This window comes from Pangasianodon hypophthalmus, chromosome 19 (genome assembly GCF_027358585.1).
Source record: "Pangasianodon hypophthalmus isolate fPanHyp1 chromosome 19, fPanHyp1.pri, whole genome shotgun sequence".
In the NCBI taxonomy this organism is placed as follows: Eukaryota; Metazoa; Chordata; class Actinopteri; order Siluriformes; family Pangasiidae; genus Pangasianodon; species Pangasianodon hypophthalmus.
Window position 1 is genome coordinate 15,597,571 of NC_069728.1, and position 23,736 is coordinate 15,621,306.

Consider the following 23,736-nt stretch of genomic DNA (forward strand, 5'->3'; position numbering starts at 1 on the left):
AGTTTTCTTCCCTTTCGGGAAGGTCTTCAGGACAGAGAGGTTTGCGCTTTCTGCAGTTTCTTGGTAACATGACAAGCTGCAATTTTTTGTCTTATTAAATTAAAGAGAATAAAAATAGAGGCTGGTGAGGGAACAACTGTTTATAGCTACAATAAAGTAAGTAATAATGGAAAGTACCTTGTTTTGCAGATGTTCCACAACATTAACCATAACTATAAACAGATAAAATGTATGAGGTGTCATTCTTTAATTAATAAAATAAAAAGTTAGTGCTAATAAATTTGCTGCAGTGTAAGTGGAATAAACCACTTCAGGATGCGCCGTTATAGGAAAATAATCAACTTCGGGATGTTAACAGTAGCTCCCATTTCTGTTGAGCCTCATCACACCATCCCATCGTTCTTCATTTTTCTATTACAGCACACACGCCCTAGTGTGAGGGTGTTTTATTTTTCACATTAAGCCGAAATGGGATGTTGTCTGATGCAGTGCTTGAGAGCTTATACATAAAATTATACAACAAAATACACAGTAAATATACAATATTCCATTGTTTTTACATAAAAACATTGCGTTGTTATGCAGTGTAATATTGTATGTTACATATATGCTGTTTTGGTCAATATTTTTCACAACTGAAATAAAAATGAGCAGCCTGTCTGCCATAAAGCCATAATCAGAGAACTGTTTGGATTGCTGGGGATGGCGCCACCTGGGGGCTGTGGAGATGGCGTGGGGATCACATATGGGGAGCTGTACTGTAATGGCTTGGGACTGAGATTGCTGTAGTGGCTTTGGGGCTGCGGTTGCCACGAGCAGCTTCATACTCAGGACTCCATCAGTGGACAGTGGATAAATTTTAACCAGCCGGACTTCTTGCGAAAACTGTGATGAATTTTTTGGTTGCACAATTGCACTATTTGTCCATATAGTACACAATAATCGAAGGGATTTATTTATAATTGCACTATCCGTTGCACCCAGATGAGGATGGGTTCCCTTTTGAGCCTGGTTCCTCTCAAGGTTTCTTCCTCATATCATCTCGGGGAGTTTTTCCTTGCCATCGTCGCCACTGGCTTGCTCATTAGGGATAAATTCACAGTGATCAATTCAAATATTTACATTATATTTTTGTGAATCCATTTATTTCTGTAAAGCTGCTTTGTGACAATGTCCATTGTTAAAAGCGCTATACAAATAAAATTGAATTGAATTGAATTGAATAATCATAAAGCCATGAAACCATAAATATTGCTGTGGATTTTCGTCCTTGGATAGTCTCAGGACTGTAATTGCTATAAACAGTTTTGCACTCAAGTCTCAATCACTGAACAGTTAATAACTTCAACAAACTAGACTTCAGGTTAAAACTATAATGAATTCAGAAGTAACTCTCATGCTTATATTCATAAGTTATAAGTTATTTCTATATATATATATATATATATATATATACTCAGGACTGTGACAATGTCCCTTGTTATAAGCACTATACAAATAAAATTGAATTGAAATGCTTGTAACATTTTCTTTTTGCATTTGTTTGCATTCAGATAAACAAAAAGAATCTACCACCTGTGTGTGTATGCAGCCGGAACAACCCATACTGCCTCAAACACAAGATACTAAGCCCGAGGAGGAAAAAGGTACCTAATATTGACTCAAATGATCGTCAAATGATCACATCATTGTGCATGCCAGGAGGGAAGTAACAAAATGGAGAGAAACATAAAAGACACTTTTACCATGCCATGATTGATGGATTGATGAACCTGTCACAGTATCCAGCTTCAAATTAATTCTACGTTAAGTTAGAGATAGATAGATAGATAGATAGATAGATAGATAGATAGACAAACTGATGGACAAACAGACAGATAGATGGATGGATGTATGGATGTTAAGATGGCTGGATGGGAGGGTGAATGGATGGACAGACAGACAGACAGATAGGCAGATGGATAGACAATTAGACAGATAGATAGATAGACAGAAGGATGGACAGACAGACAGACGCAAATGTCTGCATACATCTAGGCTAAAATGAATAACAAACACACTCACACTCACACTCACACACACTCACACACACATTATATCAGGACATTTAGTTTGTTGGTTTTTGCAGCTGTTCCTTCAATAGCACAAGTAACAAAATTGTTAAATAGCATATGTTAAGATTTTACTGTATTAATAGTGGGGAAAAAAGAAAATTTATCAGTTCAAAAATTCTAAATGTAATTTGAATATTCACTACTAAGTTCTACATCCAGCCTCCAACATCTTTGTATAAGACCCTCAGATACATTTATTTGTTTGTTTGTTCTTTTATGTGTATATAGTGAAACAAAATGGATAGAATTTTTTTTTTTTTTCCCAGCCAGAAATAATATGGAGGGTGGCGGGGGATGCAAACTTTTGCACTTAACATTAGCTCAATATTACTGCCAGGTTACCTAGCTCTTTCTGTTGTTCTTTACTCAGTCATGGCGAAGAATGATCTTCTGCTCTAAAGTGCCATCTAGTGGAGAATTCAGTAACATCTACCTTCCATCATGTGCCATTCTGTTCTTCTTCATGAAGCCTTCAGTGAAATCTGACCTGTACATAAAGAAAATGTGTGATCTTTAGCTATGTATTTTTCACAATCACCCCAAATTACACCAGCACAGCATTTCTACTTTAACTTTACCACAGGGCTGAATTTCAGTAGAAGGACTGTCTCTTATTTAACTCCGTATCTATCAGTCGTTCACAGAGTCGACACAGTGTCATGTGGGAATTTCTGATGCTGTCATTAATTAAGGATTTTCCATCATCTAAAACCATGGACTGTTATAATCACACACACACACACACACACACACACACACACACACACACACACACACACACACACACAACAGTGCCACCTGGTGTAGGTTCATTAGACCTTACACACCACTTTTACCTTTACATTCAGTGGTTATTTTGTGGCTTTGTCTCATCTGAAATTCATAGAGTATATAATTAATATAATTAATCCAATCCTGAAGTTACATGTTACATTATGCTTTTAATAGAGAAGCATGTATAATTTAGTTGAAGTGCCAGAATGATTTGTGAACAGGGAGAATTAAGGCTAATTATCTTAAATTCTTTTTTTTTCTTCTTTTTTTTTTAAGCAGAGGTACATAATATAACATGGAGAAGGTCTTTTCATCTAGCACATACAGTAGAAAGAAAAGAAAAACATGCTATGGTACAGATACAGCAGAAACATTGTGTATATATTAGATGGATTTCCATGGAGGCCTGTACAGTAGATGTATATGATGCTGCAAAAACCTGTTTAAACTATGAGCTTATTGCACTGTCAGTTCTCATGGTAACTGTCTTTAATTTTTTTTTAGAAGAAGAAGAGAAAAAGGAGCCACAAGAAAAACCTGAGCAAGGTATAAAGTCATTTTTTTTTTGTTTAAAAAAGTGCTATTTATTAATTTTGGGATATAAACTGTGTGGGATCTAAACTTTTTCCATATTTGATGTATTTTGTATATCATTTTAGTAGAAGCAAATCAGAAATCGTGCTTATACTAAAATTAAATATAAAACCCAAAATACATCCTGTATTCTATACTAATACACATATTATAGGTTTCATGTTTCTCATCATGATACATTAATGAAGCAATAAATGAACTAATCATCAAATTAATGAATTAAAAAATGTAAGATCTCTGACAAAGTAAATGATATTTGTTGTTATTAACATGAATTAATATTGCTATATTATTAATATAAAGCACACAAATCTCATTTTGTTACTTATTAGTTCATAATCACAAACATTATTACTTCATATTATGTCATAACTAGAAAAACCTAAAAAAAATGTCAGTTTTATAGAATTCCTTTGCAAAATGAAATTTCTAGGAATAAACATGAGAAAGATCTAAAATAATCAGGAGGATTTGAATGAAATAATTAAAAAAATCCTCTGTTGCTTTGATTTATATGGTTTTGTATGTTCGTATTTCTGTACTCCAGCTGTGAAGCAGATGGTGGATTCTGAGTTCCCGCAGAAAAAAGGTAAAAACAGCAGCTTTCCCCTGATTTCCTAACTTCCTCTCCTGGTACAGCTTTTGAGGAAGATTTCTACAATACTATACTAACATGGGTAAGGCGGGATTTTATGGAGTGACTTACTGTTGGGAAATATATAAAATAATTTCATTAAATTTTACGATTGCTCAATGCACAATTAATTAAAATGATGACTAATCTTGCTAATCATCTTATTAAAGAGTATTCTTAATAGATTCCAATAATAGTTAAAGAATGCATAATAATGATTTAAGTAAAGAAAGCTAAACGTAGACTTTAGATAAGATATACCTTTATTGATCCCCCTTAGGGGAAATTCAAGAATTTCAAGGTACAAAGGCTGTGTAAAGTGTGCATTTATTATCCATCCTGCCTGTAATGCACCTTTAGAACACATTCAAGATAATAACTTATATCTCTTATTGTATGTTATTGTTCAGTTGAACATAGTGGAACAATTCAATTCAATTCAATTCAATTTTATTTGTATAGCGCTTTTAACAATGGACATTGTCACAAAGCAGCTTTACAGAAATAAATGGATTCACAAAAATATATTGTAAATATTTAAATTTATCACTGTGAATTTATCCCTAGACACTATTTATCCCTAGTTCTCTGACACTATTTCTATTGATTGTATTATTCAGTAGCACTTCCTGTGCATTAAAAAGCAATATAAATGAGAATAAAATATAAATCAATTCCTGATTAGGGCTTTTAAAAGAGAAGCTTTGTTCAGCTTTCAGTCAGATCAACATTCGTTAGCTTGGTGACTTCTTTACACTGCGACGAAATACTAATGTTTAAGCACAAAAGCAGTCCTCACCATCATGCAGGCTCTGATTCTGTAACAGCAGCTCTTACAGTAGCTCATTATCAAACGTTATAGTTTCTGTAATAACTTACACTGGGACATGTATGGTGGACACTCCACATAAACAAATAAAAATAAAATTAATACATGTTGATTGTTGATATGGCAAAGTTTTCTGAGGAAACGTTTGTTTAGCACTTTTGGAAGGAGTCTCCAGTGTCAGCACTTCAGTAACACGAGAAAGTGCTTTTTTTTTGCCTAATTAACTTCAAAAGAGAGAAAAAAAGAGAGTCTGATGAGGAAATAACTGTTTATTGCTGTTATAACGTAAGTGAGAACATGAACTAACTACAGCATATCATTGAATCGGACACCATTCCAAGCCAACAGAAGACAGCTGTGGCTTAGGAGGGTTAATCAGTCTGTGGATCTCCATCTAACCAAGAACATTTACAGGCTTAGCTTGCTAGTTAGCAGTAGTAGCACTGGACTACTGATCGGAAGGTTGTGAGCTCAAATCCCAGCACCACCAAGCTACCACTGCTGGCCCCTTGAGCAAGGCCCTTAACCTTCAACCTCTTTGTATAAATGGGATAAATGTAAATCATTCATCTGCCAAATGCCATAAACATAAATAGAAATGTAATTAGCTAACATTTTATATTGCTTTATCAAACTCACCCAAAATCTACATCAAAAAACGAGCTAGCTAACCCTAGCTAGTCACGTTGTTACTGAGGAATTGCCTACAATGGATGCATTTAGCTTGTTAACTTTCTTCAGCTTACATGAGTTTATGGTATCTGTTTGGGCAGCACCTCCGTTTTCAGTGCCACGACATCTTTGATGATGTAATCGTAAAAAATTACGTCCTGAATGTACCTACAAACCACAAACTGACTTGTGTGCCTTCAATTTCTTTCTAGTACAAAGACTCTATGAGTTTCTATGAGATAAGTGTAAATGTTCGGTCATTGCAGGCTAGATCACTGCTTAGGCCACTCATAGGACACCAAGCCATAAGCATTTTTCTAGAGTTCCACCATTGAAAGTGTTAGTTTAGCTGAATAGCACTCCCTGTCATTTAGCGCTAATCCATAATACTAAATGGATAACATTTTAACTAATATCAATTCAGATCCTAAGTAAAATTCTTAATAGATTCTTCAGTCAGGTTATAAAATACAGGGTGTTCCAAAAGTCTCCATGCACAGGGGACTATGTACACCAGCACCATGTCAGTTGTGGTTTCCTCAGTGGATGTTCGTGGACATCTACTTCTCGGTTGATCTTCAACACTTCCAGTCTTTTTGAATTGGTTAGTAAGTTTGGCGACAGCATCGTGTGTGATGTGCTTGCCATGTTTCCTGTTAAAGTCCATCACAAAGTTGAGACAGCTTCCCGATCCAGCCATGAGAATAACTTCAATACGTTCTTCTTTTGTCAAAGGCATTTTTAAAGGCTATCTGAAAAAATATCTATAATATAAACTAAGTATGAACAATTTTGGAAGACATTTTGCTAAAAAGTGTTCATTTCCCCTCTATATGGAGACTTTTGGGACACCTGTATAAGTAGTGTCAGGTTTCCAGGCTACTCATGTCTTTTTGCAATCAGGTTGCATGCACATTTCGTTTTGTCTACACACACCTAAAGGGTCTATACTGATATACCACTTTTTATGAAAATCATATGTGTTTATTTGTTGGAATAACCCTTTAAAATGATACATTTCTGTAATAATTTTAGAAGGCGTTGATGTCGTGGCCCCACTGCAGGACCGTAAGTGTCTTATAACTCTGCTACAAGACAGTGCACATGTATTTATATTCCTAAAATTGTGTATGAAGAGAAAATGTTAATTGCTTAAATTCTTTCCTTCCACGTTGCAGTCCCAGCATGCCGCCCTACGCCGGTGTACTGCCCGGCTCCGCCCGGCTGGTACGGTGAGTACCCTGACATCATGATGTACAAGAGCTCATGCTGTTTAATTTGATTGAAATTTATAATCACAATCACCATCTACTTTGCAGTGCATCACATAGTCACAGATAGTCCATTACCACCGACGCCTGTGCGAGGTATTAAAAGCTGTTTCACTTCAATTAGTGTGGGTCATTTATTTCACAACTGACAAAGCTAATGCATGTGACTGCAGCGTCTGAGCTATAAAGCCTGAGCAATTAATTAATGCTAATGCATGTGAATACGTGCTTATACATCAGAAAATGGTGTCTTGCATAAGTATTCACCCCCTGTTGAACTTTCCCATATTTTGTAGTATTACAATGGACAATGTATATCATGAATATTCAATTATTTACAAATAAAAAATGATTGCATAAGTATTCACCCCATTGCTGTGAAACCCAGAAATTAGTTCTGGTACACTGCATTTTTTAATACAGTAGATGTCACAATCAATCTTTGCCAGTTGATTGTCATTATACTTATAATTATCTTTGTTCTGGACCTTTTTCATAAGTTTATATTTATTTATACCAATGAGGCATTGTATGATTATATATGTGTAAAGCTGCATATTTTTTACGTAAATTATTTGCTTACAAAGCAAAAATCTAGTCATTTTATGTTGTTAGAATGAAAATATTTTATTTCACTGTGAGAACATTCTCAGAAGAAAGACTTTTAGAGAAATGATTGTTGGAAAATCATTTCTTTATTGATTAATCAAGAAAACACCATGCACTGTTATAAAAAGTATTCTGTATAGAATCTAAAATAAATCCAACAATAATAAACATTTTGAGAAATGTATCTGTAAAATCCTTCCAATTAGTATAAGTAGGGGCTCTAGAAGCTAATAGATCTGAATATGCAAAAAATTGATTTTGAGAAAATCAGTTTTAAAATATAATGTGATTTAATGTATTTAAACAGTGTTAGTGTTGTTTATTAGGTTTATAAAGGAAACTACATCATAATGAGACATAAATCAGCACATATCTATATATACATGATGTGACTGTGCCAAGTGGGTGGAGCTTAAAGCTTTCTTTGGTGTTGATAATGGTGGTCGCAAGGGGAGAAAACAATGAAATAAACATTTTTATACTGGGTTTTTGATATTATTATTATTATTATTATTATTATTATTATTATTATTACAGTTTATGGGAAGACATGTTTATACAGAAATCTGAAAAATGATTGACATGGCCAGAGTTGTTGGTAGGTCCTTTCCATATATAGTTGAATGGAGTTCACTTGTGTGAAATGAAAATGTCACGTGGTCTCAATATAAATATGTCTGTTCCTGCAGCTGTAATTGCAGCCTAAGTTGGTTCTACAAGCATTGACCCAGGGGGGTGATTACTTATGCAAACAAATTAACCTTTGCATAAAAATAAAAATATTTTTGCACCTGCAACCATTAGATATATCATATAAATCTAAAAGTAAAAAATCCAATAAAGTTCAATTCAGGTGCAGGTTATAACACTATAAAATGCAGAGAAGTTCAAGGGGGTGAATACTTATGCAAGGCACCGTATACTAACTGGAATATTTGTGAATGTTTGGTTTGCTGTCATGTCAAGGCAGCTCATTAAATTTCTTTATTATTGTTTTAATTATTTAATGAAAACCTTTTACATTAATTAAAGCAGTGGCTATAACTTATTCAATATTTTTCCCATCTTCCATTTCTAAAAAGGCTGCTCATTATTCTAGGGGCTGGAATTGAAATTTAATGGTGTAGAAAACAATTCAGGCTCTATTTTTAGACTGAGGGACTGATTAGTGCATAATTAGCACTGCACCCATGCCAGAGTAATTAGTGAGATTAAAACTGGTTATTAAACCTGGAACTGGAAGATGTTTGTGTTTTCCTTTTGTGTGCTGTTTATGTTTTGCTCAGCAAATAGGCCAGAAAGCACAGCTAATGACTACGACACTAAGCTACCAGTCTGGAGACTCACTTTTGTACTTTTCCTGATGGATAGGACAGAGTGAAAGGGTTGGGCATTGCAGTATTTGGGCTTCGTGTTTAACCTGTCATGGTTCACCTTTTCCTGCTCTAATAATGCATTAGCTTCAATGGAAGAGGAAAAAAGCAGAAGATTTAATAAAAACAGTCTCCAGACCTTTTGGAGTGGTGTTTTCATGCCGTCCCATTCAGCATTGTGTTGCTCAACCCTGAAATGACTCCCTGCTTGCTGCATCTCATTTGCAATTCTAATTTGAAAATTTCTCAACACACCAGGTTGCTGAGATTTTGACCATTTTGGCATGTTTTTCCTTTTTTTTTCTTCAGAGGCTCAATTTGCTGCAATAGCAACTCATGCAGTCACGCTTCAAAGACAAGGTATGTCCTTTTCTTGACAACAGAATTTTTATCTCCTTTATACAGTGGTTTGGAAAAAAATCGGAAAAATAATAATAAATCGAGATGTATTTCATGGCTATAAAATACTTAACTTGGGATGAATACTGTTTTTTAAATGAGTGAGACACAGAAAGCAATTGAATTCCACCATTGTGGCCACAGGAACCTAAGCATGGAGATGATTTATAATATTGCGCTTTACTTCAATATTGAAATGACACATATAGACATACTGGAGTCAGTGGCCTTGTTACATAGATATACTATTAGCCTGCATCACTTTAAGTGACGTTCTTCTCTTGTTCTCACCAAATTAACTGGAGGCCATGTATTAAATATGACGTTCCCACAGTTTAAGTAAATCATGGGCTCAAGTTACACAATTCATGGCCACAGCTTTGACATTGTTATGTTATGGCCACAAGATATTTAATTTGTGGTTCCAATATATTAATTTGTGGCCACAACTTAAAAATTAACACCATATCACCCCAGTGGTACAAAAAATCTGAAAAAGTGGAAATAATAAGTAGCTACAGATCAAACCAGCCTACTCATGTGACAGTCTATGTACTGTGGCATAAAGTTTATTAGATTAACACAATTCCTTAGATCATTCACTCAAATTTGCTAAATTATTAACTATGGACATCTTTCATTGGTTATCATACCTGTTTATTTTCCTTTTTTTAAAGATACTCATTAGATCTGGTTGTAGTTCCATTGCTATTTCTGTTCTGAAGGTTGTAACACATAAAGATATCCAATTTTCACCATTTTTTAAATCATTTTTAATATCTCCTTGTATGAAGCCCTGGCTCTTACACAATATTCTTTATGACACTTAAAAATCCAGATGCTGACCAAGACAAACCGAAGCAAGTGACAAAAAAGAAAGGTAAAGAGTTCAACGAATTCAGTTTGCAAGTAAAGCATGAGAGTTCAGTATTGTCTTCTTACTTTCATTAATATGAATAATATCATGAATATCACTGAAGACTGGTTTCCAAATTTCAGAGCCTCCCGTTAAGAAGCGAAAAGTAACAATTACTAAGAAAGGTAAGAAATAAATAACTATTTTAATGAAATCCAGCAGGCTGAAAATATTATAGAAGCTTATTTTGTTGGATTTTAAATTTTCCACACAAGAAAATTTGCTGCTCCAAACAGGTAAGGCCAAATGACGCACCAATGGGTTCAGTATTTTAACAGTTAATAATGTTCTTGATTATAAAACAGAATTTATGAAATCTGGTATTTGGCCATATTATAAGTAAGGTATGAAACTTTGCGTGTGCTATCATAGGAAAATAATCAATGACAGGTTTCAGTCATCTTATACTACAGCAATTTGCCAAGGCTTACATTTTTTATTTATTAAAGAACAGCACTGCGTACTTTTTTATGCATTTATAGTTACATTTAATGTTGTGGATCATCCATGAAACAAGTTATCACTTATGTTATAGCAGCTATAAACAGTCATTCTCTTTCTCTCTTGAAGTTAAAGACAAAGAAGTAGTGTGTCATGTTACTAAAAGCTGCCAAGCCCTCCGTTTTTCATGTAGGAAAACTGTTGTTTGTCTTACAGCCGAACTACCTTCTGACCAATCAGAATCGAGAATTCAACATTGCTGTATACAAATATAACTGCATACTGTAGATGTACATGTATCTGTTCTGCTATGATGTATGTGGCCAAATATCAGATTTCTATTGGGAAATATGTCGTTTAATAATATTAATATTTAATAATATACTTTTATAGTGTAATTTGAAAATACTGCCTTTGAAAAGGACACTGATTTCATGTAACGTACTGTATATGTGTTGTCCAGCTACAGTCTCAAAAGGACTGAAAGTAAAGGCACCTGAGGAGAAAGTAACTCAGAAAAGGAAAGGTAGGTGTTAATGTTTAAGAAAATATTTCTTTTCCCAATACATAACCCAAATATTATGCCACGGTCATAAGCCTTTGTGTCGCATACACACGTGTTACAGGTCGGGTGACTCCTAAAGAGAAGCTCAGATTGATCCCCCACAGGCGAGGTATGTATACACATACTGTACATAGAAAATAAAAAAAATTAAATATTACTTCATTTCTGACTGGACTTTATCTCCTGCAGAAGTCCCAAAGCTGACCAAACCCATCAGATCAGCAGGACCTGGTATGCTATTGAGTCTGATCATCTCTAAAGGTTGTTGCTTCAAATTCTAATGATTGACCATGAAATATTTGTTTCTACCTACAGCAAAAAGGAAGGCCAAAGTCATGGAGAAAGGTTAGTCCTTAATTCTTTCTAGGTTATACAATATTTTTTTTTTACAAACATGGACTAATCTCCTTATAGTTATGTTATGTTAAAAGTTACTGCACATTACAAGGCAAAAAAGCTATGTAAAGGTCAATCTTTACATTGCTATGCATCTACTGAATATGACAAGGCTCAAAATGTATTTATTGTTACCTTAGGAGCACTCATGTGCTTTATAGGTTTACTGAATACGACAAGGCTGAAAGCATTGTAAAGGTCATTTGATAAGGCTTGTGTCTACAATTAAAGTGAAGGAATGTATTTCAGGTGAAATGCATGTTATATTCACTCACTATCCACTTTAATTGGAGCACCTGTACACCTGCTCATTTATGAAGATCAAATCATTCAATCATGTGGCATCAGCACAATGCATAAAATCATGCAGATAGAGGTCAAGAGCTTCAGTTAATGTTCACACCAAACAACAGAATGGGGAAAAATGTAATTCTGTTACTGGTGCCAGATGGACTGGTTCGATTATTTCAGAAAACAGAAAAACATCCTGTATGCAGAAGGTATGAGGCTGCAGGCTGAAACATCTTGCTCATGAGAGAGATCAGAGGAGATTCGGAGGCTAACATGGGCACAGACTCACCGAAACTGATTTTTCCTGATCTTCAACTGTGCAGTTTGGGTGAGTCTGTGCCCATGATAGTCTCAGATTCCTGTTCTTGACTGACAGGAGTGAAACCTGATGTGGTCTTCTGCTGTTGTAGCCCATCCACCTCAAAGCTCGATGTTTTGTGCATGCTGAGATGCTTTTCTGCTCATCACGGTTGTAAAGAGTGATTATTTGAGTTACAATATCCTTCCTGGCAGCTCGAACCAATCTGGCCATTTTCCTCTGACTTCTCTTATCAACAAGGTGTTTCCTCCTAGTTTAAATTCTCTCTCTCTCTCTCTCTCTCTCTCTATATATATATATATATATATATATGTATATATAATGACACTTGTCATGAAAATATAAAAATATAGGAAATCATTTTCTACAAATAATATAATTATTTATACTTATTTTATTTATTATGTATAAGTATTGAAAAATGAAATGATATATGTTTTATTATATATATAATTTATATAAAATTTTAATTCATATACTGATATTAATCTACTTATATATCCTTGATGTAAATGTATTGAGGTTTGCATCAGATCATGCTTTTTAATTTTACTCTTTAAGTTTTTAAAGTTAATAAGGTTTCCTCCTGGTTCCTGACTGCTGATTCTCTGGTTCCCTCCTACATTCCCAATTGCCTCATATAACTGTGTGTGCGTGGTGCCTTGCGATAGACTGCCGTCCCATCTAGGGTGTATTTCTGCCTGGGATTGACTCCGGATCCACCGTGACCCTGAGTGAAATTACTGCAAATGAATGAATGAATGAATGAGGGAATGAATTGGCAAAACACAAGTAATAGCAAACATAGAAAGCTAACAATGATAGACAATGCAGCACTGGAGCAGGAAGTGAGGAAAACACAGGAAGCCAGAGGGAAGGGTTTGCTGCTCTTCCCTGATCGCATCGAGACAATGTGCAACAACAAGATGGACGAGTGTGTAGCAGTTGATAGAGAAGGCATGGAAACACTGCAGAAAAGGAAACAAACAAATAACCATACAAGCTTCCTGGTCCAAAGTCCAGGAAATTAATTAGCTTTTTCTAGTGAACATTTCCCTTTCCAGCATTTCCCTTTACAATGAATTCTGACATCCAAGTGTAAAATTAAATTCATATAATCCTCAAAAGAACAGAATCATTTTATGAACAAAAATACAGATTTACTGTATATTTTCTGTACTATTTTCTTTGATAATTAGTATTAACATTAAGAACCTGAATGCACCCAAAGGTATTATGCAGGTTTTAATGGCTTTAACCAAATAATCCTCTCTTAAGCCAGACACTCACAATCCCTTTGAGAGACAGGTCCTGATTATAAAAACACACATTTGCTTTGGAAGCTTTTGTGCGTGACAAAGAACAAAATTGTCTGTCATGATAATTTGACAAGTCATCTCACGAAGCAGTTTGGAGGTGAACAATTATATTTTAATTATAAAGCGGGAGTAAATCCAGCTGATACCATTAGAGGTAATTGCATCCGTGGTAAATTAATCACCTGACGAATTGCAAAATATTTTTATTTAAGCCGAGTCGCTAAGTATAATTTGTACACACTACGTTCCTCCTATTCCTTTTATTTTGATCAAACCTCGGCATGTAATCATGGAATTAATCAAAAATAATTATAATACTTTTTCATAGTTTAATGAATCAAAGCCTTGAGTTTTGAACATGCATTAAAATTAAAATTCAGCATAACAACATAATTAATTTCAGTTGTAGCTTAAGATGAATTTATTCATTAAACACACTAATGCTCTGTTCATTTAATCATCTCAAAAGGAAAAGAAGAGAAGAAAGGAGTCAAGGATGTGAAGCCTACAGTTGAGGGTAGGCGAATAAGCTGCATGCTTTTTCACAAGAGATTTTTAGGACCTATTTGCTCTTTGCTGTTTCATTTCACTTGGGCCATTTTGGGATGAACTGCTTACAGCATCATCTTAAAGTAAACTAGGATTAAAAACCAGTGCTTTTGTTCTGAATGATGAAATGAAGCCTATAGAGAAGTGGAGTTGTATAAATCTAGCTAATTAATGACCTCAGGTTATCATTGAGCTTAAATTATTTTTAGTTCTCATTAAGCTTTTGGCTCATATTTTATTAAAATGCTGACAGCAGCCTCCATAATGTCATCAATCTGTCACTGAATCACATTTCTGAGTGTGAGAGAAAAATAAACACCCTGCTGTTTCCTGTCATGTCTTATAAAGATTGATAGAACAGATACAACATGATGGTTCTTGGTTACTGTGTAATTTCCTAACATAGCTAAATCCAACCTGCACTTTCTTTTGGCAAAGTAACCTTAAAATAATGTTCTCATTTGGATCTATCGATAGATAAAACCAAAAGCAAGCCAGTGAAAGCAAAACAAGCTGCACTTCCAGGTAAGTGTTAATTAATATTTTATTTTTTATTTTGCTTTATTTTAAATTAATTAATAAAACGTAATGCAGAAAGGTTAAAACTATTAAATTATGAGACTAAAACACTAAATTTATGGTTCTTTTTTTTTAATTAGCAAAAGTAGCCAGAACCACGGCTGTAAAAGGTGAGCTGCGCAGATATGATAGAGGGTATTAGCTTTACTGGGTGTAGACCACGGGGTGTGGTGTTTTAGGGAAATAATCAATGACGAGGTCGTGTGATGTGGCCCAAGGCGAAGCAGGGTTACTGTTACCATCACAAAACTGATTTGTTTCCTATAACAGCACATCCTGAAATGATTTATTCCTCTTATGCCACAGCAGTTCACCAAATGATTATTTTTTGTTTACTAAACAATGAAACATCATACTTTTTTTAAAATCAATATATAGTTACATTTAATGTTGTGGAACATTAACTGGAATGTGTAGCTTGTCACGGTAAAGAGAACTTGCAAAGCCTCCCATCTTGAAGACTTTCCTTAAAATTAAAGTTATAGTGCTACAATGCAATGACACTGGAGACTCCTTCCAAAAAATGTTAAATAAAAGTCTACTTGAGGAAAAACTACCATATCAACAATTACACATGCTTTTTAACCAGTTTATCTTGAGCGTGGACCTTAGAAGTCCCTGTAAATGAGCTGTTACTACAGTATAGAAAACATGAACGCATTAATATAGACCTGTGATTTTTAACCACTGTCGCTGCTGTTATAGAAAATTAATCAACAAATAATCAGATTCAGGCATCCAACCCTGCTGTGGTATGAACACTGTATATTGACAGTGTTGGCAGTGCAGCTAGTGTAGTCATACAAATCCCTAATAAACTCTTACTCTAACAGGCACAAGAAAATGAGATCTTTTAAATAGCAAACTTACTAGACTAAAAGCCTGACAGACTTTCTGTTCACTCCTGACAGCTGAGATTAATAAGTGTTTGATTGTCTGTTACATCACTCTGTAATTGTGGAGTAGTCTGAATTCCTGACAAGCCAGGCTTAGAGAAGAAAAAAAAAAAACAACAGAAATTGATTGATGGATTGACTATGCATTAGATGTCAGAGACTATTACAGTGATGTCACTGGATTGATGGAAAAGAGTAAAGGCAGCATATTCTCTATTCTGGTCACAGGTAAAAAAGAGAGAAGAGCAGCCAAACCTGCTCCCGAGGAGAAAAAACCTACCATCAAATCAGCTCCAGAAGAGAAAGGAGCTGATTCAGAAGGTATGCTCAATGCTCCAAAAAAAAAAAAAAAAAAAAACTGTTAATAACCAGCTAAAAAAAATTACATTGTTTTGCTAATTCTTTCTAATTTGTCTAATTTGTTACTAGAAAAAACAGCTGTTCCACCTGTACCAACAAGTGAGTACAGTTTTGTCATGTTTGTCAAGGCTGCCATTAGTTCTGTTCATGTTTAATATGCCAAGCTGTGGTTTTACGCCTAACTGCCAAAGACAGAGGTGTATTAATACGCAGCGATTAAACCATACCTGCTTATTTCAGCATTGATTTACTGCCCCAAGAATTAAATAGCATCTTACATACTTGCCATTTGTAGAACATGGGAAAACTACCATACGCTACAAGGCATGACTGCAAGGTACCATCTTCATCCACTGAGTGACTCGATTAACATCATGTCTTCTAAAAACAGGGCCTGACTAATTCACTGAAAAGAAATGAACCAGATGGGTTTGTGGTCACAGAGGAAAATGTTACACAAGCGATATAAAACAGTGTTTTGAAAGTTAGCAATAAATGTGTACTACAAGCACAGCATGGTTGATATTTATTATGGGATGCTCTACTCTGCTAGTCCATCACATTCAATAACTACCCAGTCCTTACATGTGTGGCAGCCTAGGAAAACATATCAGATTGCTCCTTGGATGAATTCTGGAAAATGGACAAAAAAAGAAGAAGAATCAGGTTTTGGCTAAAATTTGTTTGTTCTGCATATAACATACACTATATGGCCAGAAGTTTGTGGACACTTGACCATCATAGCCATATGTGGTTCTTCTCCAAACTGTTGCGCAATACTGGAGGCACACAATTGCACAGAATGTTTGTATGCTGAAGCATAAAGATTCCCTTCACTGGAACTAAGAGGCCCAAACCTGCTCCAGCAAAAAATGAGGTCCATGAAGACATGGTTTTCAAGGTTCAGGTGGAAGAACTCGAGTGGCTTGCACAGAGCCCTGACCTCAATCCCACTTAACACCTTCGTTATGAATTAAAACACTGACTGCACTCCTGACCTCCTCGTCTGACATCAGTGCCTGACCACACTAATGCACTTGTGGCTGAATAAGCACAAATCCCAACAGCTACACTCCAAAGTCTAATAGAAAGCCTTCCCAGAAGAGTGGCGGTTATTATAACAGCAGAGAGGAGAATGAATCGAGAATGAGATGTTCAACAAGTACATATGAGTGTTATAGTGTCCACAGGTGTCCACAAACTTTTGGCCATATAGTGTACTTCGACACCTCAACCTTAAGAAGCTATAAATATATTAATCCAATGTGACATGGAAATGTTTTACTTATTATCTTGCATAGGCTAAGTTGGGTAAGGAGCCAATTTAATAAATACAATGTTAAAAAATGGGTCAGTCTGCTTAAACACGTCTAAAACCTTGCTAGCTAGAGTGATTTTCTCACACAGTGAATGTCCTGCTTTGATCAGGTTGTTGGATAGCTATAGTCAAATGGATATAAGCCTAATCAATTCAGTATGTAATCATATCCCTGCTCTTGCACTGCAGTCAGAATTAAATCTTTTCCCTTTTGGAAAAATCTTTTAAGGCTTTTAAATGTTCGAACCTAACTTGTAGTTTACATACATATAAAATAGTTCAGGAAATAACAAAATGCAAACAAAATAAATGTCAGAATTTCACCAGTCATCTGTTTTCCCAGGCTGCCACACAATTATCTTTCATGCTTATCTTCCAGGACTCTTTCATCTACCTCTTCAAACATTAACATTTCAGTCTTCTTTCTCAAGTGTTGTCCTTCAAGCTCTTTGTCATAACCATGCGCAACATGGTCTCCAGTCCTTATTTTTCATTTAATGAAATAGCGTCTAAATATCACAATTATAATTCAGTATACTTCTGCATAGCAGATTTGGTCTTTGGTTTGATGTGTGTAACCAGATATCCATGGATTTAAATTTGGTGTTCCCTCAAGGCCAAATGAACTCGATCTCATGAGAAATTTTGACAAATTTGAATGCGTAATGGGGATGTGCTTGACCTTTGTGGCATTTTCTGCAAATAAGGGCGTAGGAGCACTAACCCTGCCTGTAACCATAACCTTTGTATCAGTTCATACTACTGAAGTTGTTCCAATTGTTATGAATTTGCAAGTTGAAGACCATGTTGGGCACAATACATTACATGGCCAAAAGTATGTGGACACCTGACCATCACACCCATATGTGCTTGTTGAACATCCCATTCCAGATTTAATCCCCCTCTTTGCTGTTATAATAACCTCCACTCTTCTGGGAAGGCATCCCAATAGATTTTGGCGCCAGGCTGTGGAGATTTCTGCCCATTCAGCCACAAGAGCATTAGTGAGGTCAGACACTGATGTCAGGCGAGGATGCCTGGGATGCAGTCCATGTTCCAGTTCATCCCAAAGGTGTTTAGTTGGGTTGAGCTGAAGGCCACTGGAGTTTTTTTCCACTCCAACCTTGCCAATCTATGTCTTCATGGAGCTTGCTTTGTGCACAGGGGCACTGTCATGCTTTTTACCTCATTCCAGTGAAGGGAAATTGTAATGCTACAGACATTCAAAGACATTCTTTACAATGCAAACTTTGTGTCAACAGTTTGGTGAAGAACCACATTTCGGCGTGATGGTCAGGTGTCCACAAACTTTTGGCCATATAGTGTATCAGAATCACATAGAACCTTAACAGAACCTGATTTTCCTACTGATCTGATGTTGGTATCTACTCTGATTGGGTGTGTATTGGGTATATAGTTCTAACATGTTTTCATCGTCCCTTTTATGTGTTAATTAGAAGAATCCAAAGTTGAAGAAAATGTTACAGAAGGGAAGAAGCCAGGTAAGCAGAAAGTCTAATAGCAAGCCCAGTTATATTTCATTCTTTTTTCTATTTTTTTTATGAAGTAATTTATTTATTTATTTAGGAGGGAGGATTTTATCTATTTTCTTCCAATTTGGTCATTTGTCATTTCCCACCCAGTAGCTAGATCTCCTGATGGTGAAGGCACATGTTTCCTCCAAGCTGCATCACAGAGCAGCGTAACACACTCAGAGGAAAGCTTTATCTACCCTCTGCAGCATACATGAACTCTCAGACACCAATGATTGCTTAGTGTCACTCTCATTGACAGGGGAGAGAATTAAGTGTGATAAAATAACATTCATCCCATGCACATATTACAGTTTCATGACCTCATTTTAATATTTTGTGGCCACATTAACTTGCACAAGTAACTGTCAGTGCATGATACAAAAATATGCAAAATAATAAGATATGCTGGATTAAGTGCTATGAAGTTGCTGAATAATGAAGGTGGAATCTATTTTGTTAAATTAACCCAAATTTGCAGTCATTAGTGTGAAAATTACAATTATTCATGCTATTCATGCAACAATATATTAGCAATTTACTAGACTCCTATTAGATGTTTATTCAATGTTAACCATCTTCTAATTTATATATCATCATATTAGTTTTAGATTTTTTATTTTTAATTTTTTTAAAGTGTGTATCACTTTTACATCATATTACATTTTACAGCAAAAAAAAAAAAACATATATACTTATTCAGTCTGCATTTTCTATCCTGCATTTCTGGGTTAAGGGCAAGTGCTTGTGTGAAATGAATTAACTTGAAATGAATTAGATAATTAGATAATACACAAAATCAATCAAACTATTGCTGAAACTCGTTCTCAATTTCTCCTTTTTTAACAGGCAAGATCCCATACTTCCAGTGTGTGCTAGTGGGTGGAAAAGCCAGCCAGTATCCATTACGTCCGTTATCTCCTGCTATGACTCCTGCTATTAACCCGGCCATGATGAGAGCCATGATGGAGCAGAGAGCCAGCGTGCTTGAGCAGAAAGCCCGGCCAGCAGGGCAGTAACTCCGAAAGCTGCTGCTGATGCTCTCACACTGCTGCTAGTCTCTTTATCACACTCTGATCTAATGCTAACCACATGAGAGACTTTTTTAAAAATTCTTGTCTTATGGGTTTTAGAGCCAATAAACTGTTTCTTTATAAAAGGTCGTAACAATTAATCCATGCACACTGGTAAAGAAATTATTAATGATAAAGCAGGAGCAGTGTTTACATGATAATAGAGTACACAAAAATACATATGCATTTAGAATTACATGACATGTCATATTACATATTGCATATAACGTTTAACAGTAATATGTTTCAGCAACATTCGGGGCTGAGTTTCTAGAAAGCATCACAACTAAATGGTAGAGCATGCATCATGACAAACTCTCTCTACCAGTTAAAATGATCTTAAATTTACAATGCTTTTGGGAAACCGGCTCCAGATCTGTTTACATTTGTGGACGTTTTGAAGAAACCTCGTTTTAATAGTCAACATAAGACTATATTAGAGGATTACATTTAGACTTGAACATGTATGACTCAACTGTATGCTCTATAAATTTTTATTTACTTATTTAACTAGGCATTTACAGTAATGTATTAGAGAGGCAGAGTAAACTTGTGATTGCTTTGCCGGAAAAATATCCACATGTATACACTGGAGATTTTATCTCTTGCCACAGGCCATTTCCTTTATGTCGCTGTAATATGATCAGGTAAAAAGATCTGTAACAACAATCACATTACTGGAGGTAATATTTATGAAACTAAGTATAGACAAGACAAAATCTAAATGTTTTAGCCCCTTAAAGTCTCCGCTTATTCTTCAGTTGTTCATCTTAATACATATTGTTCAGAAACTACTATAAATTTATCAGTAACTATGTTTAAACTAATAGAAAAACTGTGTAGTAAGAGCAAGAGTGAGGATTATAAGTCTAATCGATTCTAATGAAAATGTAGAGCGTATACAGTATGTGCCAGTGTTAAACATTTATATTGTATTTTGTTTGTTGGTAATACTTCCTATGCATCCAGTATTCATAATGCATTAGAAAGCCATTTATGTGTTACATAGCATCCATAACATTCATTACAGATGTATCCATCGTGGATGATGCAGCTTGACCTCTCCTCCTTTCTGCAGACACAAATGAGCTTGTAAGTCACATGATAATGCAGAACAGTAACGCGGACATTTTCATAACATGGAAACTCTCTGTATTCACAGTATCTTAAAGAATTTACAGTGTAACACTATCTGCATTGTGTTATTGTAGCATGTTACCATATCACGTGACTTGGAAGCCTATTTGTGTTTGTGGAAAAGAGGAGAAGTTTCATGAATCTAATCATATGCTGTTAAAAGCACAAACCTTAGGCATGACATGGTCAATGGTCAATATGTTTAAGAAAAGAGGCAAAATTATTTATTACATATCGATCGTATTCAAATCGCGTAATGGTATAGGTTAGCCAGAGCATTAATTTGCAATATGAGCAATTATACAGGCCTGCGTTAGGAATTATAAATTATTATACATGCCATATAACACATTCTTAATGCATTTGCAATGCACTATGACTATAGGATTCAGAGGAACTATAACATATATAATAATATACGAGAATATATCATTTAAAAGGAGATGCGTCCACTGATCAGTTTAGTGATCAGTTTAGGAAGAACTTGTCTTACAACTTGCCTTCTATACAACATTATTTTAAATAAGAAACTATGTCGAAGAAGGTGTTTTAACTTATTATGACCAATAGACTATAGACAATTTAAATGCAGTGGTATGATGTTAGCACGTTGTTGCCATCAGCGCTGTCACACTCCTGGAACATCTTCCACCATATGTGAGATTAAAAAAAAAATCTAGGCGTGGCTTTCAACTTGATTTCCTATATTGTCTTATTCAAGAATTGACTTCCTGTCTGTATACAAGCGGTCACTGAACTCAAAATATCAGCTTGCATGTTAAAGATATTTTCATAATCATGTGGATGGATCAGGAAGGAACAAAAAGCTGTAATCATGTGCAAACTGTGTGACTTCGTATGGATACAGCAGCACTAATGTACGATGTAAACGTAAATGGAGGTTTTGATGATGGTAATGACTGAGCCAGTGTGCTGTAACAGCATGACTGAGAGGAGGAAAGTAGGCCACAGGAATAATCTCACTGCTGTGTGCTGTCTTCTCCTCCTGAGCTCTCAGGATGATGGCTGAGCTTTAAGAATTTCAGCCATGTTTCTCTGATTTAACAGACATATCAGTGAAAAACTGAGGTTTTTAGGCAAATGATTGAAGTACTGAGGATATACTATTTTTAAGAGTTTTTGTCCAAATGTACAATAATTGTAATTTTGTGTTTCTGTTGTTATGTTGTTATATAGTGAGCAATGCTATTATTAATTGACTAGGGAATACTCAGGATTTCATTTAGCAGGGGTAGCATTTAATATTTGCTGCTTTTTGTTTTTATTTCATTTTTTCCTTTGCATGATAGTTATTTTGCTGTAGATGTATCTTTTCAAAGGCATGTTGTCACATTTCAGACTGATTGGATCAATACCAGAATTCACCATTTCCCCTGAATAATTCTGTTGCCCTGATGCTTTTTCCATTATTCTGATTCTTTTCTTCTTGAAGTAAACCATGAATATATTCAGGGGAACTCTGATTAGCTTAAATAATTTCAAACATCACATTATTCAGTCAAGGTTGGTCTATTGTAATGTAATGTAATACAGAAATAATGACCTAATAGGATTGAGGATTTAAAATGTGTCACTAAGTTTGCCATGGCCATTCTAGGTAGATCAATGTAAAGAGAAATGTGAGGTTTGTTTCAATAAAATGTATAAAAAATGGGCAATTATTGTTGGTAAATTACTGATACTGTTACTGATACTGACTTTTGTATTCCTACCTCTGGAATAGACAATTGAACAATATATCATTGTAATGATGTAATTATAATTGCTAGAAATTTTGCAGGATAAACTATGAGAAAAGCCTTTTTTGCTAAATTAGACTTTTTATATACTATAATATATATATATATATATATATATATATAATATTGTGTAGGTCCCCCTTGTGCCGCCAAAACAGCTCTGACCCTGGAGGCACGGACTCCACAAGACCTCTGAAGGTGTGCTGTGGCATCTGGCACCAAGACGTTAGCAGAAGATCCTTTAAGTCCTGTAAGTTGAGAAGCAGAGCCTCCATGGATTGGACTTGTTTGTCCAGCACATCCCACAGATACTCGGTCGGACTGAGATCTGGGGAATTTGGAGTCATGTTCCTCAAACCATTCCTGAACAATTTTTGCAGTTTTGCAGGACGCATTATCCTGCCAAAAGAGGCCACTGCCATTAGGGAATATCGTTGCCATGAAGGGGTGTACTTGGTTTGCAACAATGTTCAGGTAGGTGGTACAGGTCAAATTAACATCCACATGAATGCCAGGACACAAGGTTTCCCAGCAGAACATTGCCCAGAGCATCACACTGCCTCCGCCGGCTTGCCTTCTTCACATAGTGCATCCTGCTGCCATCTCTTCCCCAGATACTCGCACCAAGCTGCGATGCTCTGTGTGTTCTGACACCTTTCTATCATAGCCAACATTAACTTTTTCAGCAATCTGTGCTACAGTAGCTCTTCTGTGGGCTCGGACCAGCCTTCGCTCCCCACAAGCATCAGTGAGCCTTGGGGCCCCATCACCCTGTTGCCGGTTCACCGGTTGTCCTTCCTTGGACCACTTTTGGTAGGTACTAACCACTGCATACCGGGAACAACCCACAAGACCTGCTGTTTTGTCGATGCTCTGACCCAGTTGTCTAGCCATCACAATTTGGCTCTTGTGACAGTCGTGTTGCCCAGATCCTTACACTTGCCTTTTTCCTGCTTCCAACACATCAACTCCGAGAACTGACTGTTCACTTGCTGCCTAATATATCCTGCCCCTTG

General features: G+C 35.7%; 1 protein-coding gene across 10 annotated transcripts in view; it reads left to right on the forward strand.

Moving 5' to 3' along the window:
- Positions 1-22,639, forward strand: part of trdn (triadin) — a 65,377-nt gene extending 42,738 nt beyond the window's left edge. For 3 of the 10 annotated variants that reach the window (XM_053242064.1, XM_026922916.3, XM_053242070.1), the window contains 20 exons: positions 1,554-1,646; positions 3,393-3,434; positions 4,030-4,071; positions 6,653-6,685; positions 6,796-6,849; positions 6,937-6,984; positions 9,180-9,230; positions 10,108-10,149; positions 10,269-10,310; positions 11,090-11,152; positions 11,253-11,300; positions 11,381-11,422; positions 11,507-11,536; positions 13,986-14,033; positions 14,543-14,590; positions 14,725-14,754; positions 15,769-15,861; positions 15,970-15,999; positions 18,676-18,720; positions 19,600-22,639. In XM_053242064.1, the coding sequence (XP_053098039.1) occupies positions 1,554-1,646; positions 3,393-3,434; positions 4,030-4,071; positions 6,653-6,685; positions 6,796-6,849; positions 6,937-6,984; positions 9,180-9,230; positions 10,108-10,149; positions 10,269-10,310; positions 11,090-11,152; positions 11,253-11,300; positions 11,381-11,422; positions 11,507-11,536; positions 13,986-14,033; positions 14,543-14,590; positions 14,725-14,754; positions 15,769-15,861; positions 15,970-15,999; positions 18,676-18,720; positions 19,600-19,769 (1,094 nt within the window). In that variant the 3' untranslated portion in view covers positions 19,770-22,639. Of the gene's footprint in view, positions 1-1,553; positions 1,647-3,392; positions 3,435-4,029; positions 4,072-6,652; positions 6,686-6,795; positions 6,850-6,936; positions 6,985-9,179; positions 9,231-10,107; positions 10,150-10,268; positions 10,311-11,089; positions 11,153-11,252; positions 11,301-11,380; positions 11,423-11,506; positions 11,537-13,985; positions 14,034-14,542; positions 14,591-14,724; positions 14,755-15,768; positions 15,862-15,969; positions 16,000-16,195; positions 16,238-18,675; positions 18,721-19,599 lie in introns of those variants that run through there. The other 7 variants (XM_053242065.1, XM_053242072.1, XM_053242067.1 and 4 more) reach the window with 7 other exon arrangements.
- The last annotated feature ends 1,097 nt before the right edge of the window (positions 22,640-23,736 follow it).